This window comes from Chelonia mydas, chromosome 13 (genome assembly GCF_015237465.2).
Source record: "Chelonia mydas isolate rCheMyd1 chromosome 13, rCheMyd1.pri.v2, whole genome shotgun sequence".
NCBI lineage: Eukaryota > Metazoa > Chordata > Testudines > Cheloniidae > Chelonia > Chelonia mydas.
The window spans coordinates 41226185-41245005 of NC_051253.2; the positions used below are offsets into that span (position 1 = coordinate 41226185).

Consider the following 18821-nt stretch of genomic DNA (forward strand, 5'->3'; position numbering starts at 1 on the left):
GGAGCAGAGCAGGGGAGAATCCGGATTGTTCATCTCTAGGCATCCGCATGGGTTTGGGAAATTCCTCTGGGTGAACTCTGCCTTGTGTTTGGAGGGGACGGTGTAACTGAGGCACCGAGTGCACGTCTCAAAGTGGATCTCAGTAAACATTTATTTTGTCATGAATTGGTTCAATGAGGGTGAATCTGGGGCACAGAGGCAGAGAAGGCAACACCTTAGGGGAAATGCGGTAAAACAGAGAAGTTGGGTCTTGTAAAGATGACAGGAGAGGGCCTGTGATATATTAAAAGGACAGGTCATGCTGAGGGGGGGCTCACTAGGGGCTCAGGCCTTTGTGCTGGGCTCTCAGCACTGGGATGAATTTAACCCCCAGAGATTTATCAGTGGGCTGAAGGGGAAGAGATTTAGCCCGCTCAGCACCGTGCAGGCCGAGGGCCAGAGTGAGGTGTTGGCTGTTTGCTCTCAGTCAGTGTGTCCTTGAGCCATTGACTCGGACTTTGTCCTCCAGGAGACAGAAGGCCTGGGCTCTGTTCCATAGCTCATGATAGTCGGGCTCTAGGATCTACAACAGGCCCCGGTAAAAAGACTCCTTGTTTATTTCCCCAGCCACGGGAGGGAAGAATAATCTGGTTGCTACAGGTGAGTCTAGGTATGAATAGTCCTGGGGTCTTCCCTTTCACTTCTGAGCAGAACGAGAGACAAATTGGTAGAGCAGGGCCGTGGGAGTCAGGACTCCTGGGTTCCATTCTCAATCTTGGTGTCTCTGATTCACTGTGTGACCTGGGATGATACGGGGTTTAATTCAGGAGGGCTTGTAACTTTCAGGGGAATCCGCAAGAAGCAAACACCTAACGAAGCAGAAAGAGCGCGGTGCTGGCAGCTGCCGCTCCCGGCGGCTCTCACAGGCGGGCTGGCTCTCCCCACGGTCAGTTTTAGTGCGGGCTCTGATCGGTTTCCCCTCACTGTGTGTCTCTCTCTGGCACAGTGATACACCGAGGTGTCTGCGGGCTGCAGGCCGGTCAGTTGCAGGAACACTTGGCTTTTGGAGGTGTCTCTGGTGATGGTGAGGCGACTTTTGAGAGCATCGCTGTAAGCAGTGCCTCCGCACCTCCACATGGCTCCGACCCATTCCAGCCCCTTCCCCGCTGGCTGGCGAACCCAGTGCACCGCGTAGCTAGTGAGAGAGAATCCGGACACGGTGCAGGTCAGTCTGAGGGTCTCCCCGGGCTTCTTGATTCCCCCACCGGACTCCACCAGGCTGATCTGGGAATAGACACCTGCAGGGGGGAAATAAAGGGGAAATATTGCAGTGATTCCCAGGGCTCAGTTATTAGGGAAGATGTGGTATCGGGCTCCCAGCGGCAGCGCAGATCCCGCCCGTACCCGCGGGGAGCAGCAGGAGGAAGGCGATGGCCAGGCTGGGGGTCATGTCTGCGGCTGGCGGCTCGTTCTCCAGGCGGGATGAGAAGCTGAAGCCCGGCGCTGGCTCTGTGCGGGTGAGCGGCCTGCGGCTGGGCTATGAACGGGGCCTCGGGGAGCTCATTTGCATGGGCCAGGGGGTGGGGACAATATAACGGGGGGACACAGGTGGCGTGTGACGCAGCATCGCGTTGTTCAGTCTCCTGGCAGGTGGACTCCAGGGTCCCGCTGTCACACGGAGTGTTCCCTTCTGCTCTGTCTTCTGCCCGCCATGAAATCAGTGAATAGAGAGAGTTACCCAGGGCCGGATTAAGGTGTAAACTAACCAAGCTACAGTTTAGGGTTTTGCAATACGAGGGGCCTCTAAAAGGGAAAAAAACTGAATCTATTTGAATTTTTTTCAAAGTTGGTTAATAAATAAAGGAGATGGGGGGAAAAGATTCTCTCTACAGACATTTTCGTTCAAATATGACAAAATATATGTACATCTGGCTACACAAATACCCTTAGCTTAGCCTTACCCTTCACTAATTGTTCATTACTGGCAGGCAGGCGGCCAGGGCTGAGAAAAAAACGATAATTGCACTTGTAAAATTAGTATTTCTATGAGTAAGCCTGCTCTCAGCCTCCGAAAGCAGCGTTTTGTTGGCCAGCTGCTATTGGTAAAATTCTGAGTGTGTCTTCAGAACTTATTTCAATAAATACATAATCTCACTGCCAATAAAATCAGGAATAATGTGAGGTCGGAGACAGTAGTGTCGTGAAGCAATCCTGCCAAGCTCATACCCGTATTGGACTCTTCCTAGGAGTGACATCAGGCCTAGCGTCCCCCTTAGCTGGTAATAGCCACAACGCCACCATCTTTTGTGTAGGACTGAGGCACGCTCCAGCCTTCACTCCTGTTTTTCGTCATTTTCTTCAATGTTCGTGTGTTCTTTCTTCTTTTGATCTGTACATACACACAATCGTGTATTTTAGTGCACACACCGCTTTCTGCTTTCATGCGCTATCCATGTTTCACATGATTGAGTTTGCAGGTGATTTCCCTACACGCCTCTAGGGGTGGTGTACAGCCCCCCCCCCCCCCCCCCCCCGAATTTCCCCAACACCCCCACCCCCCGCCAGTTTTGTGAACTAGTTACATGCCAATTTAGTGACTGTTTGGAAATTTGAATTGAAATTGAAACATTAATACACACTTTAAAAGCATATAAAGTGTATGTTAAAATACGTGTATCTGAAAAAGTATAATAGATTTGAAAAGTATGAACAAAGACTAGCTTCCTTATACAGCTGTTGTTTTTTACGACAATGTCAGTGCATTCTTTTTGGTGAAGTTGGCCAACCTAATAATTTCAAATTGTGATTTGTAAGCAAAGTCTAAATGAGCTCTCCCTGACAGCTAGTGATGAGCTGGGGGTTGGGGGAAAAGGCTTCAGGACCAGATTGTATTTACATTCACACCTAATCTACCTAGGTATTCAGCAAACAGAGCTGTGTTGCCCAAGTGATAGATTTTGGCTGGGGTTGGGTTACAAATCACTTGAATGCGGGTGCGGGGGGGGGGAATGAAATGTTGTTATTCTTATTGTCTGAGTATAAAGAAAAGGAGGACTTGTGGCACCTTAGAGACTAACCAATTTATTTAAGCATGAGCTTTCGTGAGCTACAGCTCACTTCATTGGATGCATCACGAAAGCTCATGCTCAAATAAATTGGTTAGTCTCTAAGGTGCCATAAGTACTCCTTTTCTTTTTGCGAATACAGACTAACACGGCTGTTACTCTGAAACCTGTCTGAGTATAGGGCAGTAGAACTGTACTTAGCCTGTGTTGATTGAGGGCATCAAGAGAGAGGGTGGGGACAGGTGTTTTCCTTGATGGTCTGGCTGAGTCACAAGTACGATTTGACCTGCCCCTCTCCACTGTTTAAAGACAGAGCTGATTAGGCTCCATAAATTGTCTTTTGTTTTGTTAAGTCAGCACTACAGCTGAAATCACTGAGAATCAGGTCTAAGCGCTCAGACCTGCTGTGGGACAGTGTTTCTGTGGAAGACACGGCCCAGCCTGCACCAGCAGCGAGGTTCCCCCACTGAGAGCTCAGCTGAAATCACTGAGAGCTGGTGGAACCTCAAGAGACCGACTCGCAGAGCTCACGGTGGCAGGTGGCAGCAGAAGGTGACGGCGCAGGGCCATTGGCAACAGAGCGGTGGAGTGAACGGTGGCACAATAAACAGCAGTGGCCAGAGCGAACAGTGAGCAGCTGGAGGAACGAGCAAGGTGCCTTCTTGCCCCCCACCTGGGAGATGAACTCACGTGAAAGCACCTCTGAACTCTGAGTCTCCACTGACCAAGGACAACAGCAGTGAGTGGGGTGCGGTGGAGGGAAAAGCGAGGGGCATGTTAAATAAACATTTGTGTGTTGGACTATATTTTGGTGACTTTGCTCCAGAATGCTAGATTTGTGACTGGGAATGGAAACATATGTTTCCTAGTAGGCCAAGATTTTAAAAATGCATTATTTGCCAAGGTTGTTGTCTCACATCGTTGCTGTCTTGAGAGATCATTATGTTGGGGAGTTTCTGTACTAAACATGTTTATTATTATAATTAATTTTTTATATAAGAATGGTCATTCTGAGTCAGACCAGTGGTCCATATAGCCCAGTATCCTGTCTTCCGACAGTGGTCAAGGCCAGGTGCTTCAGAGGGAATGAACAGAACAGGTAATTATCAAGCGGTCCATCCCCTGTTGCCCATTCCCAGCTTCTGGCAAACAGGCTAGGGACACTCAGAGCTTGGTGTTGCATCCCTCCCTAACCAGGCTAATAGCCACTGATGGACCTATTCTCCAGGAATTTATCGAGTTCTTTTTTTAATCCTTTAATAGTTTTGGTCTTCACAGCATCCCCTGGCAAAGAGTTCCACAGGTTGACTTTATGCTGTGTGAAGAGGAACTTCCTTTTGTTTTTTTTTAAAACCTGCTGCCTATTAATTTCTTTGGATGCCTGCTAGTTCTTGTGTTATGTGAAGGAGTAAATAACACTTCCTTATTCACTTTCTTCACACCAGTCAAGATTTCACAGACCTCTCACAAACCCCCACCTTAGTGTCTCTTTTCTAAGATGAAAATTCCCAGTCATTTTAATCTCTGCTCCTGTTTCATACCCCTAATCATTTTAGTTGCCATCTCTGTACCTTTTCCCATTCCAGTATATCTTTTTTGGGATGGGGCGACCACATTTGCACACAGTATTCAAGGTGTGCATGTACCATGGATTTATAGAGAGGCAATATGGTATTTTCTGTCTTATTATCTATCCCTTTCTTAATGATTCCCAACATTCTCTTTGCTTTGTTAACTGCTGCTGTACATTGAGTGGATGTTTTCAGAGAACTATCCACAATGACTCCAACATCTCTTTCTTGAGTGTTAACAGCTAATTTAGACCCCAGCATTTTGTATGTATAGCTGAGATTATGTTTTCCAATGTACATTACTTTGCATTAATCAACATTGAATTTCATCTGCCATTTTGTTGCCCAGTCACCCAGTTTTGTGAGATCCCTTTGTAACTCTTCACAGTCTGCTTTGGACTTAACCATCTTGAATAGTTTTGTATTATCTGCAAATTTTGCCACCTCACGGTTTATCCATTTTCTCAGATCATTTATGAATATGTTGAACAGTAATGGTCCCAGTAGCGACCCCTCAGGGATACCACTATTTATCTCTCTCCATTCTGAAAACTGATCATTTATTCCTACCCTTTGCTTCCCATCTTTTAACCAGTTACTGATCCATGAGAGGACTTCCCTCTTATCCCAGGATGGGTTACTTTTCAAAAGTCAGGGAGCAGGGGGCAGTTGGATAGGCATGGGAGACCCGGGGGGCCTGTCAGGGAGAGGGGTGTGGATGGGGTTCCTGTGTCCAGGGGCAGGCCGGGGCAGTCAGGTGGCGGGAAGTGGGAGGGGGTGGATAGGGGGTGGTGGCCAGTCTGTTTGGGGAGGCAGAGCCTTCCCTACCCGGCCCTCCATGCAGTTTCAGAACCCCGATGTGGCACTCAGGCCAAAAAGTTTGCCCACCCCGTCCTAGGGGGTAGGTGTGGCAGCTCCCCGCTCAATGGTTTGTTTTTCACTCTGGCTGTAGGTCCCGTTCCAGTGCCCAGGGCTGGGCTGTTTGTGGAAGTGCTGCCCCCGCGCGGCGCATGGGAGAAGGGCGGTTCTGCCGCTCGGGTTTTTGTGTGAGCCCTGTCGGGATTCCCCTCGCTGTGTCTCTCGCTCAGTGAGACCGGTCGGTGTCCTCGGGCTTCAGGCCGGTCATCTGCAGGTACAACAGGCTGTCGGGGTCATCTCTGGAGACGGTGAATCGCCCTTTGACCGAGTCACTGTCCTATATGCTACAGCTGTGAATCTGGGGGACCCAATCCAGCCCCTTCCCGGCAGCCTGTCGGACCCAGCTCATCCAGTAGCTGCTGAAGGGGAACCTGGAGGGTTTGCAGGAGAGGCGGAGAGAGTCTCCGGGCTTCTTCACATCCCCTCCGGACTCCACCAGCTGCACCTGGGACAGGGCACCTGGGAATAACAATTAATTATGCAGAACATGAGTACCTCGGGCAATAATCCCGCACCTCCCCAGCACATCCTACCCATGGAAAGGAAGAATGGACCTTCCGGAGATGCTGCAATGAGAACCAGGTACAACCAAAGCTTCATTTCCCCTGGGGTTGGAAGGGAAAGTTCTCAGGGGACTGGTTCGTGACTGCAGAGACCCAGGGGACTGCGGATTGTGTCTTTGGGTGCAGCCTGGGCAGAGAGAGGGACAGATTTAAACAGGAAACTCTCACCCTCATTTGCATGGCCCGCTCCTTATAAGAGACACCCGCCATTTCCTAGCCCGAACTCAGTTCCTTTGTGTTGGGCTGAGAGAAGAGATGGCGCTTTATCCCTGTGGTACCTAACCCTTGTCTCAGTCGGAGCTTCCTACTCGACCATAAGGAGAGAAACTAGCATTTTCTTTACCCTCCTCTAGCTCCCTGACCTAACCGTGACCCTGAGGATAAACTCCACCTTCATATATGTCTGAACCGGAAAACTACATGAATACCTTACTTAAAGCCCCAAATCCTGACTTTACCCAGGATGCAGTTCTAACCCTGACTGTTAACACTGACCCTCACCCTTCATCCCTACCTTGAACCTAACTAACACTAGGGGACACTTAGGAAAGTCCGGGGCCGTATCTCATTCAGCCGGAGCTGCGCTCTGTGACTCTAGGGCCCCCCTGACCCCTCACCGACGGTCCTCAACTTCTCCCTCAGCAGCCGCCTCCCCCTGAGCGACCCTATTAAATTCCACCGTGTCCCTGTCCCCAGCCCTTAGCCACGTGATTGTCCCCAATGCCCTGCGGGCCAGCGCTGGGCTAAGTGATGCCATCGGGGGCTGAGGGGCGGGGCCTTTTATCTCCATGGTGACTCTGTGACATGGTGGCACTTTATTGGGGGTTGGGATGTCTCAGCTCCACCCACTGACACCAGCGCAGGGTCCGGGCTGGGATTTCCACAGGGCAGTTGGTGAAAACAACCCAGGAGCCGCTTTGGAAAGTCCCGGCGGCGCCACATCCCCCGGCGCAGCGGAGCGGGGTTTATTCCGGCGCCGGGTGATCTCTGCCCCCCAGCCCCGCCCGGACCCTGAATGGCCCATTTCCACACCCCGGCCTCCATCTCTCTCTGCCTCAGGCCCCCTCTGAACCAGGGGCTGTGATCGTTCCCCGGCCTCCCGGCGGCATTGGGGGGATAAAGGCAATAACCCCGTGCTAAGGGCAGAGATGAGCCGGTGAGGGGCCCCACGTCGGTGATAATGAACTAATCACCTTCCGCTGCATTAATCCCATAAACATCCCAGTTTTCTGAAAGGGCCAGAGCCTCCCCGGGGTAAATCAGGAGTAACTAGTGTCTATTGAAAGCAGTTGTGTGACTTCAAACTAGCGGAGGATTTGGCCCCAGGGGCAATTCGCTCCATCCATTGGGTCTGGTGCAAACCCCAACTCCCTTGTCCCCTTTACACTGACAGACGCTGTCCTGTGAGTCTGACACCGAGACGGGCCCCAGCAGAGCCAACGTGACAGGTCTCCGAGGGGAGAGCAACTCAGAACAGGACTCACTCCGGATTGGAGTTCACAGATGAAGCGAGGGATCTCTGCACTCAGCAGGGCTCTGGGCAGGAAGGGGAGACACAGTGCCCTGGAGCAGAAGGGTTAAAACTGATGGGAGGTTTGTGTTCCGTTCCCACGGGTGCCGGGTCTCCTGCCCGAGCCTGAAGCGGGGGGTGTCGCTGCTGCCCCCGCGCGGCCGCCGGGAGAAGGGCGATTCCGCCGCCTGGGTTTTTGTACGATCACAAACCGGATTGGTGTCACTGTGTCTCTCGCACAGTAATAGCGGGCGGTGTCCTCGGGCTTCAGGCCGGTCATTTGCAGATACAGCTCACTCTTGGAGTTCTCCCTGGAGATGGTGAATCGCCCTTTCACTGCATCGAGGTAGTTTGTACTCCCACCGGCGTATATAGCAGCGACCCATTCCAGTCCCTTCCCGGGAGCCTGGCGGACCCAGCTCATCCCGTAGCTGCTGAAGGTGAACCCGGAGGCTTTGCAGGAGAGGCGGAGAGAGTCTCCGGGCTTTTTCACATCCCCTCCGGACTCCACCAGCGTCTGGGACCGGACACCTGGGAATAAAGACAGGCCATTAATGTCAGTATAAAAACAGCGAGAACACAATATTCTTCGAACTCTGCCAGGTCTTCAGAGGAGAAAAATACCTTCCAAAGCTGCGAGAGCGACAATGACAAGGAGGAAAAATCCCATTTTGCCGGGTGCTGGAGGGGAAAGTTCTCAGGGGACTGGCTGGTGACTGCACAGAGCCAGGGGGCTGCGGATTGTGTCTCCGGGTGCAGCCTGTGCAGAGAGAGGGACAAATTTAAACAGGAAACTCTCACCTTGATTTGCATGCCCCGCTTTATAAGAGACACACACTCCTGCTGCCAGTGATCAGACTGACTCACCCTCGGGCTCTGGGTGGGGGAGTCAGAGTGCCCCGTCCTGTGTGTCTGTGCAGCGCCGGGCACAGGGCGCTGGGATCCTCATTACACGTTCGGATCTCTATTATTTTCATCTGGTGACCCCTGGTTTTTTGTATTTGGGGGAAGGGTAAATAACTACTTCACTGCTTGAACCCACAAGGCTGTGGCTTCTCAGTGCGAGAGCTTCAGGTTCTGGAGAATTAGGGGGTTTGGTGGTCCCTCACCAAAGGCTCTTACATAAATTAAGTTGTCATCGGATAAGAGGGAAGATCCTTTCATGGATTGAGAACTGGTTAAAAGACAGGGAACAAAGGGTAGGAATAAATGGTAAATTTTCAGAATGGAGAGGGGTAACTAGTAGTGTTCCCCAAGGGTCAGTCCTAGGACCAATCCTATTCAACTTATTCATAAATCATCTGGAGACAGGCGTAAACAGTGAGGTGGCAAAGTTTGCAGGTGATACAAAACTGCTCAAGATAGTTAAGACCAAAGCAGACTGTGAAGAACTTCAAAAAGATCTCACAAAACTAAGAGATTGGGCAACAAAATGGCAAATGAAATTTAATGTGGATAAATGTAAAGTAATGCACATTGGAAAAAATAACCCCAACTATACATACAATATGATGGGGGCTAATTTAGCTACAACTAATCAGGAAAAAGCTCTTGGAGTCATCATGGATAGTTCTCTGAAGACGTCCACACAGTGTGCAGCGGCAGCCAAAAAAGCAAACAGGATGTTAGGAATCATTAAAAAAGGGATAGGAAATAAGATGGAGAATATCTTATTGCCCTTATATAAATCCATGGTACTCCCACATTTTGAATACTGTGTACAGATGTGGTCCCCTCATCTCAGAAAAGATAGACTGGCATTAGAAAAGGTTCAGAAAAGGGCAACTAAAATGATGAGGGGTTTGGAACTGGTCCCATATGAGGAGAGATTAAAGAGGCTAGGACTTTTCAGCTTGGAAAAGAGGAGACGAAGAGGGGATATGATAGAGGTCTATACAATCATGAGTGATGTGGAGAAAGTGAATAAGGAAAAGTTATTTACTTGTTCCCATAATATAAGAACTAGGGGCCACCAAATGAAATTAATGGGTAGCAGGTTTAAAACAAATAAAAGGAAGTTCTTCTTCACTCAGTGCACAGTCAACCTGTGGAACTCCTTGCCTGAGGAGGTTGTGAAGGCTAGGACTAGAACAGGGTTTAAAAGAGAACTGCATAAATTCATGTCCATTAACAGCTGTTAGCCAGGATGGGTAAGGAACGGTGTTCCTAGCCTCTGTTTGTCAGAGGGTGGAGATGGATGGCAGGAGAGAGATCACTTGATCATTACCTGTTAGGTTCACTCCCTCTGGGGCACCTGGCATTGACTACTGTTGGCAGACAGGATACTGGGCTGGATGGACCTTATGTTCTTATGTTCTGAAGCAGGGGAGGTGAGTAGCTGCATTTGCATCTTCCCCTTTTCCTAAGGGACCGATCAATTCAACTTCGAATGGAGTCCAGATCCCAGCCCCGATCTCCCGGAGGAGAGTGACGTACTAGAGCATCTAGCAAGGATTGAATGCCTGTATCTTTAATGGTGCCACTTCGCTGTCTCTCTAGGATGGGTCCTGAGGGTTGAGGTTGAAAAGGTTGGTTCTTTGTGCCCTGGGAACACTCAGCAATCGCCTTAGTCTTGCTGTCTCTTCTCACCTGACTTACATGGATTCTCCCCCACTCTGCACATTGGCTGATGTCAGCACTGGTGTGGGACCCCAAACTGTCCCTAATCAAAGGTGTACGAGGCACAGGAGGAGTGTGCAAGAAAACAGACCCATATCCCACCCAACTGGCCCAGGCCTAAGTGTAAACAGAAGGGGAAAGGCAGGGAAATCAGGATTCTTCACTTCTAAACTGTTGCATGGGGTGAAGATATTCCTCGGGCTAGGTGGGACACAGTACAGGCTGAGGGGGAAGGTCACCTCTAGATGAGTGACCCCTCCCTTCCAAAAAGAAAAGGAGTACTTGTGACACCTTAGAGACTAACCAATTTATTTGAGCATAAGCTTTCGTGAGCTACAGCTCACTTCATCGGATGCATCCTCCCTTCCAGTCAATCGTTTTCATTCAGGGCTCAGCATTGCCACAGACCTTCCTTCGGGGCTCAGCTTCTCACTTCAATGGGAGAAGGAGGGAGCCTTGCACTGGAGACCGGCTGACCAGAAAGCCCTGGTGAATCGTGGGGAGCATCGCAGAGTGAGGGCGGATGCACCTGCTCCTTCTTCGCTAAAATAGCCACTGAGCATCTGCTCCCTGCGCTCCCCAGGGGCAGATGGAGTCAGCAGAGCCTCTCTCTCCGCTGGCAGCTGTGTGGGATCCCGCCAAGGGGAGTCTCTCTTCTCACTGCTGTGGGTCGAAAGCGCCACCCCCAGGAAATCCCTTCCCCTGTCTCTGCAGGGGGAGGTTTTTGTCTGAGCCCAGACCGGCTTCCCCTCACTGTGTCTCTCGTGCAGTAATACAGGGCGGTGTCCTCGGGTTTCAGGCTGTTCATTTGTAGGTAGAAATTGGAGCTGTCCTTGGAGGCTGTGAATCGCCCCTTGATGGTGGGAGAATAATACTCGCTCTGCCCTGGTTTCCAGTAGCTGACCAGCCACTCCAGCCCCTTTCCTGGCTCCTGTCTGACCCAAGCCATATAATAATCGGTGATAGTGAACCCGCTCACGGCGCATTTCAGCCGAGTGGATTCTCCGGGCTTCTTCATTTCTGGGCCGGATTGGGTCAGAACAACCTGTGACCGGGCCCCTGTGGGAAAGGAGGGAGAGAAAAGCGAACAATGAGGGAACCAGCCACATGATACACTGTTCCCCTCAGTTAACAGGAGACGAATATCAATAAAAGCAGGTTACAAAATACGTTTTCAGATCGTTGCAGAAAACCAGGAATGTTTGCCCCCTTCCCCAGTGCCTTTACGGGGAGAAAATACCTTCCAGAGCCGCCACAAGGAAAAGTAAATGGAGCCAAAGTCTCATTTTCCCTGGTGTTGGAGGAGAAAGTCCTCAGTGCAGTGGCTGGTAACTGCAGGGACACAGGGGGCTGCAGTTTTGGTCGGCTGCTGCTGAGACAGAGAGAGATTTAAACAGGAGACAGTCGCCTATTTGCATATCCCGCCCCTTATAAGAGACAAACTCCTTCCCGAGCCGTCTCATTTTCTTTTCGTGGGCTTCAGAGAAATGGGCAAGTCTTTTGGTCTTGCTCTGGGCCTGACCCAAAGCTCAGAGAACTCGATGGGAATCTTTCCTTTGACTTTGTTAAGCATCGGATCTGACACTCTGCTCACTGTAATGCTAGAAATACCTCTCGTCATATATTTCAGCCGTCTGTCTTAGGGACTTCTGGGAGCACCCCTAACCATAGCATCTCAGCGCCTCGCCAGGCTTAAATGTATTTAACCTCACCACACTACCATGATGTCAAGAATTGCAATTTTCTTTACAAAGCGGGTACCCAGGCACAGAGAAGGAGATTTTGAAAGGTATTTAGGTGCCCTAAAATGCAGGAAGGCACCTTGTGGGATCTACAGAAGTGACCGGGACTCTAACGCCCCTTGATTTCAATGGAATTTAGGCGTTTAGGAGCCTTCATAATGTCATTAGGTGCCAATGTCCTTCTTTGGGAACCTAAATAACTTTTGAAATCTGGTCTCAGTGACTTGCCCAAGCTCCCAAAGGAAGGCATACTAAAAATAATAATATGGGTCCAATGGAAAAGGCCGACCTTAATTTGGGCTTCATCTCGAATGGATTGGATTACACAAGGGCTGGATCTGAGGGGAACCTCGGGATGTAGTTTTGTGGCTGCTTTTCTTTGAAAACTGTTACCCGTTATTTTCCGCACAGCGTTCAGGGGGGATTGACAGGGTCAACGTGCAAACGCAGTTTCTGTGTGTAAAGGAGCCGGGTAGGTAAGGAACCCACTGCCCCTTTCCAGTCTTGTCCCCAAGGCTGTGCGGTGCCGTATTCCTCAATGCTGCCCCCTCGTGGCACATGGGAGAAGCGGACTCTGCAGCCCGCCCCCTTCTCTGTTTTCCTTTTTTGTGTTATTGGTCATATTAAAGCCAGAAAATGAATATTTTGAGGCGGGGGGGGGTATTTATTCTTTTAAACCAGGAATTTTTTCTAATGGTCCTTGTGCCAGAGCCACATCTGGTAGAAAAAATAATCAACTGGAAAACAAACCAACCAACCAACCCAGGTGGTGGGTTCCAGTGAGAGGTCAGTGCCTTTCCTCTGGCATGTGTCACTGACCGTGAAAAGAAAAGGAGTACTTGTGGCACCTTAGAGACTAACCAATTTATTTGAGCATGAGCTTTCTTGAGCTACAGCTCACTTCATCGGATAGTGACACTAAGCGGACTCACGGCCTGGTTTATTAATGAGGGTGGTAGAACCAGAAGGAATCAGGTTGAGGATCGATGGCCTGTATTATGCAGGAGCTCAGAATAGTTTATCATACCGCTCCCTTGCGGTTTATGAATCTGCGACTATCTGGCAGGTTTTTTTGTGCGCTCACAATTTGTCCCTGGCAGAGGAAAGAAAGAAGAAGGGCCCCAAATAAGAATTTCCCTGACGCGACTCCAGGGCCCGATTGCTGTCAGTTTGTACTGGGGGTGGGACTGGGAGACTCAGCCCTGGTGCCCCCCCCCAGGCGTCTGGGGCTGTGGTACGGCGGGTCAGTGGGGTCAGTGCCAGGGGTGGGGTCGGGTCACGGGGTTCCATTGGGCTGGGACACCCCTGGAGACAGAATAAAGCCCTGGGCACTGGGCAGTAGCTGTGACGGAAGCCCCGGCCCATCCCCCTTTCCCAGAAGCGGCGGCTCCACTGACCTGTGCTCTGCCTGGTGGGAAATATTCCCTGGCAGCTTTCACCACACGGGACAATCGCGGTTTGCTTCACTCCCCGGAGTTCAGTCGAGAATTGCCAGGAGAGGAGCGGCTGGACAGAGGCAGGCAGGGCTCTGCTCTGGATTGCGGCTTTGTGCGCCAGTGGGAGACGTTTCCAGGGACGGGAGGAGTGAAGAGCTGGAGTCAGCTGCGCGTCCACCCTGGGGCGTGTTCTCAGTCCGGTCCCCACGGCCGCGCTGGGTGTCACCGCTGCCCCCACGCAGAGAACGGCAGAAGGGCGAGTCCGCAGCGGGTCTCTGCAGCCTGGCTCACCCAGTCTGAGTCTCCGCACACAGCGATACAGCGCGGTGTTCTCCGGTCCCCGCCCGGGGTATGCAGGTAGCCGCTGGAGCTGGCCTTGGTATGAATCGCCCCGGAGGGTGTGAGAGGAGCGGGCTGTCCTTGGGATTAACCCCGCTCCCGGCGCATTTCAGCGGGATGGATTCTCTGGGCTGCTTCGCTTCGGGACCCGACTGGGTGAGAACAATCTGCCACCGGCCCCTGTGGGAACGAAGCGGGAAGCGGTGACAACAAACATCCCACCTCAACTGACAGGGGACCGAACCCCTCCCCGCCCCGCGCACACACGAGAGTCTGATAAGCAGGAGGCTGGTCTGGGCTCGAGACCCCACAGCAAGGGGACGAAGGGAGGGTCTGGCATGGCAGGGTTGGGGGGACTCAGCCGATAGTGGGTGTTGGGTCTCTGCAGATGCACCGTGAGTTTCAGTAGCTGGGTCTGGAAATGGGTTCCCAGCTTTGTTTCCTGCAGACGGATCGGGACAGGCCGCCTATGAATAGAGGGTGACAGACCCATGGGGACAGCACGGGGCATGGAAATCCTCTGCTCGCCGGAGGAGGGGCTCTGGCACTGAAAGGGGGGCGTGAGTTGTGGTTACTGCGTCTAAAGGGACATTTCATAAACACCGCTCCGCCCCTCAAACCAAGCAGTGTTGTAGGAACAGGGGTTGGGAAGACGAGGCAGAATCAGACACGGAGGAGAGTTTGGTGAGAGCGAGAACATTGGTAGACTCTGTGGGGGTTGAGAGAAATTTCTGGAGGGGAGGGGACACCTTTCTGAGATTTTGGGGGCATAGAGGAGTCACACAGCGTGCCCAGTGAGCGAACGGGAAAAGACCGCTCTGTCCCAACATTGCTGCTGTCGTGTTTATCAGATTACCCTGACTTTATAGGGCTTGATTTTCTTCTCACTCGCCCCAGTGTAAAGCCCCAGGAAAACAACCGATGAGCTCAAGGAACCGGAAGTCCTCTCACCTCCTTGTCAGTAAGAAACACTTCACTTGGAGTCAAGAGAACACGTTTCTCTCCCTCCCTCGGCTGGGAAACAGGGGTCACCCCAGGGAAGTTAATGGATTTCCAAACAATGTAAAACTTAAATCTATGCAGGAGAAAATGACAAGATCCTTTATAATATACCCTGGGGTTCCTCACACTCTGTTTCTTAGAGAAGATAAAATTCCCCAGTTTTTCTTTAAATCTGACCAAGAACCTAACCCTGCCTTTCTGCCTAACCCTAAATTTAACCTCTCTTCAAATCCGGACCTGAACACTAATCCATACACCAAATGTTTGCCTTTACCCTAAAATGCTAATTCTTCCTCTAGCCCCGAAAATCCTGATTTAATCCAACGGTCTAATTTAACCCTGGCTCTATAACTCTAAACCTCACGTTTAATATAACACTGACCCGGACACTAAAGTTAATTCCGGCCCTTCCGCTTATATTTAACCACACTGAACTTTACCCTTAGCCTTAACCCTAATCCTAATCTTAACCCTGTCCCCTAACTCTAGTCATACCCGTATCTCTCATCTTAACCCTATCCCCTAACCCTAACTTTAGGCATAACCCTAACCACAACACTCGGAGTTTTACCGGTACACGTATCAGCATTTTATTGAGGCTGAATTTTCCTCTCTCTACATTTCGCTCAGTGACCGCTCATTGCTGGGGGGTGTGTGTGTGTTTTTTCCACTCGAAGCCCCAAGCCTTGCATTAATTGCAGGATTCTGCGCAGTGCCAGCCACGTGGCAAGACAGTAAGGTGTGGGATTGCAGGACCGCTCAGGAATCAATCCTGCAGAGACAGTGAGGGAGCTGGGAAGTCTTGTCACTCTGGCGGCAGGAAGAACGATACTGGGGAGGTCAAATCACTACCTGTTTTATTTAAAGCATCCTATTTCCTGGTGAGCGCCATGGATGCGAGAGTGGGGCCATTACTGAAGACGGTGCCCGTCTCGTGTAGGTTCTCAGATTTAATCTCTTTACATTTTACAGACCTTGGGCGCCCCAAGAGGAGAACACCCACTCTGAGGGAAGGTTTTTGTCTGAGCTTCCACTACAGCAGCGAGTCTCTGGCAGCGATACCAGGCGGTGTGCTCGGGTCTCAAGCTGTTCCTGTGCGAATACAGCAGGTCTCTGGGGTTGTCCCTGGAGATGGTAAATCGCCCTTCCACTGAATCGGTGAAATATGCGCCAGGATCCAGAGCTGTCTGTGGCAGAGACCCATTCCGATCCCCTCCCGGCTTGGGTGGCAGGGGGGACGCAGGCCTTCCCACTCCACTGCGTCCTGGCCCAGGGCCCTAAGGGTGTCAGAGGGGTCTGCCATCGTGTCAGCGGGGATCCAAGCCGCAACACGCTGACTCACCCTCTGCCAGCATTGCAGCCAGACAGGGGTCTACTATCCCATGGCCACTTCCACACTCCCCCTCCATGGGTACCTGCTGATCTGGTGAGGTACGGTGATCGGCGAGGGCCTCAGTTGCCAGCAGAAGCTCTGCCAGGGTTGGGCCAGCCGGCGGTCCAGGCCAGTCGTTTGTTTCCTGCTAGGCCAAGTTGTCCAGGGGTCCAGGAGGTCCGGGCCAGTCGTCTGCACTCTGCGGGACTCCTGCTACCTCCCAGTGTGAGAGCTCAGGGGACGCGTCTGTCCCCTCCAGTGTCTGGGCCCCAACTGAGCTTCTGGTCCCACTTTTATACTTCCAGCCCCACCCCTTGGCTTCCAGGGGGTGAGCTAGTGGGTAGGGCTCTGCCCACGAGGGCATGGAGCTATCCTCTTCCTCTGTCTTGTCACCTGTAATTTTCCACTAGCTGTGCTGAGGGCATTGTTTGAAACAATGAGTTTCCCTTCAGGTAGCAGAAGATATAAAAAGTCCTGGAAACCCCTCCATTCTTCCTCTTTCCTGCTCAAACCTCTGGAATATGGACTTATACTAATGGGAGCCTTCGAACCAATGGACAGAGGACCTTCAATGATTTGGAAGCAGCCAGAGACTTGACTTAACCAAGAAGTTTATGCCATCACTGCTGGGAGCCTGAACCAAGAACTTTGCTATTTATTTAATGTATTTGATTCCTTTAACCAACTTTAACTCTCCTCTTTCTTTCTTTCTTTCTTTCTTTCTTTCTTTCTTTCTTTCTTTCTTTCTTTCTTTCTTTCTTTCTTTCTTTCATTAAAGCTTTATATTTTAGATCCTAAAGGATTGGCATGAGCGTGATTTTTGGGCAAGATCTAAGTTATCTATTGACCTGGGTGTGTGGCTGGTCCTTTGGGATCAGAAGAACCTTTTATTTGAAGAGATTGGTTGTAAAGAAACGCTCATCTCTAAGTCTAGTGTTTTTGGTGGTAATACAAGGACTGGAATGCCAAAGGAAACTGCTTTTATGACTTCTTGTTAGACATTGTGCTGAAACAGAAGTTTACATTTGTTGCTGGTTTGCTATATCCTATGGAGGATTAGCCACCAATCTTCAGGTGTATCTGCCCTATTTCTCAGCAGTTTGTCCTGAATTTGGCATTCTCAGTTGAGAGCCAAGAAGGCATGGTTACAGATGGGTACTGAACAAATCTGTACATGTATAGAGTTTCAGAGTGGTAGCCGTGTTAGTCTGTATCAGCAAAAACAACGAGGAGTCCTTGTGGTACCTTAGAGACTAACACATTTATTTGGGCATAAGCTTTCATGGGCTAGAACCCACTTCATCATGCACGGAGTGGAAAATACAGGAGCAGGTATAAATTCATGGGAAGATGGGAGTTGCCTTACCAAGTGTGAGGTCAGTCTAATGAGACAATTCCCTTAACAGCAGGATACCAAGGGAGGAAAAATAACTTTTGAAGTGGTAATGAGAGTGGCCCATTTCAGACAGTTGACAAGAAGGAGTGAGTAACAGTAGGGGGAAATCAGTATTGGGAAAATTAGGTTTAGGTTTTGTAATGACCCAACCACTCCCAGTCTTTATTCAGGCCTAATCTGATGGTCACCAGCTTGCAAATTAATTCCAGTTCTGCAGTTTCATGTTGGAGTCTGTTTTTGAAGTTTTTGTTATTGAAGAATTGCCACTTCTAGGTCTGTTACTGAGTGGCCAGAAAGGCTGAAGCGTTCTCCTACTGGTTTTTGAATGTTATGATTCCTGATGTCAGATTTGTGTCCATTTATTCTTTTGCGTAGAGACTGTCTGGTTTGGCCAATGTACATGGGAGAGGGGCATTGCTGGCACATGATGGCATAGATCACACGCTACCAATGTATATATCACATGCTAGCAGGCTTTTTCACATCCCCTCCGGACTCCAGCAGCTGGACCTGCTACCGGTCACCAGCAAATAAAGGCATGTTAAAACCAGTTTGGTATTAGAATCAATAACTCAACATTCTGCAAGGCACTTCAGGGGATAGCATACCTTCCAAAGCCACTACAATTATCAGTGAGTGGAGCCAAAGCCTCATTGTCCCTGGTTTAGGAGGGGAATGTTCTCGGGGGGTTGGCTGGTAACTGCACAGAGGGCTGTGGATTGTGTCTCCGGGTGCAGCCTGGGCAGAGAGAGGGACAGATTTAAACAGGAAACTCTCACCCTCATTTGCATGGCACGCTCCTTATAAGAGACACCCGCCATTTCCCAGCCCGAACTCAGTTTCTTTGTGTGGGGCTGAGAGAAGAGGCGGCGCTTTATCTCTGTGGTACCTAACCCTTGTCTCAGTCGGAGCTTCCTACTCGACCATAAGGAGAGAAACTGGCATTTTCTTTATCCCTCCTCTAGCTCCCCCACCTAACCGTGACCGTAGGAGAAACTCCACCTTCATATAAGTCTGAACCGGAAAACTACATGAATACCTTACTTAAAGCCCCAAATCCTGACTTTACCCAGGATGCAGTTCTAACCCTGACTGTTAACACTGACCCTCACCCTTCATACCTACCCTGAACCTAACTAACACTAGGGGACACTTAGGAAAGCCTGGGGCCGTATCTCATTCAGCGGGAGCTGCGCTCTGTGACTCTAGGGCCCCCCTGACCCCCTCCCACCTCTGCTTCTCCCTCAGCAGCCGCCTCCTCCTGAGCGACCCTATTAAATTCCACCGTGTTCCTGTCCACAGCCCTTAG

General features: G+C 50.6%; 2 protein-coding genes and 2 gene segments (V, D, J or C); all 4 read right to left on the bottom strand.

Annotated features, from left to right (window-relative positions):
* The window catches only part of LOC102940154 (immunoglobulin epsilon heavy chain-like), a 1331510-nt gene that overhangs the window by 1124291 nt on the left and 188398 nt on the right, over positions 1–18821 (bottom strand). The window lies entirely within an intron of this gene.
* Positions 1–18821, bottom strand: part of LOC119568011 — a 937337-nt gene that overhangs the window by 742194 nt on the left and 176322 nt on the right.
* LOC102948108 overlaps positions 1–18821 on the bottom strand; it is an 883083-nt gene that overhangs the window by 716686 nt on the left and 147576 nt on the right. The gene's annotated exons all lie outside the window — the stretch shown is intronic.
* On the bottom strand, positions 10687–11579 carry LOC119568004. The segment is given in 2 exon segments: positions 10687–11284; positions 11466–11579. Coding segments are annotated over 2 exon segments (510 nt in total).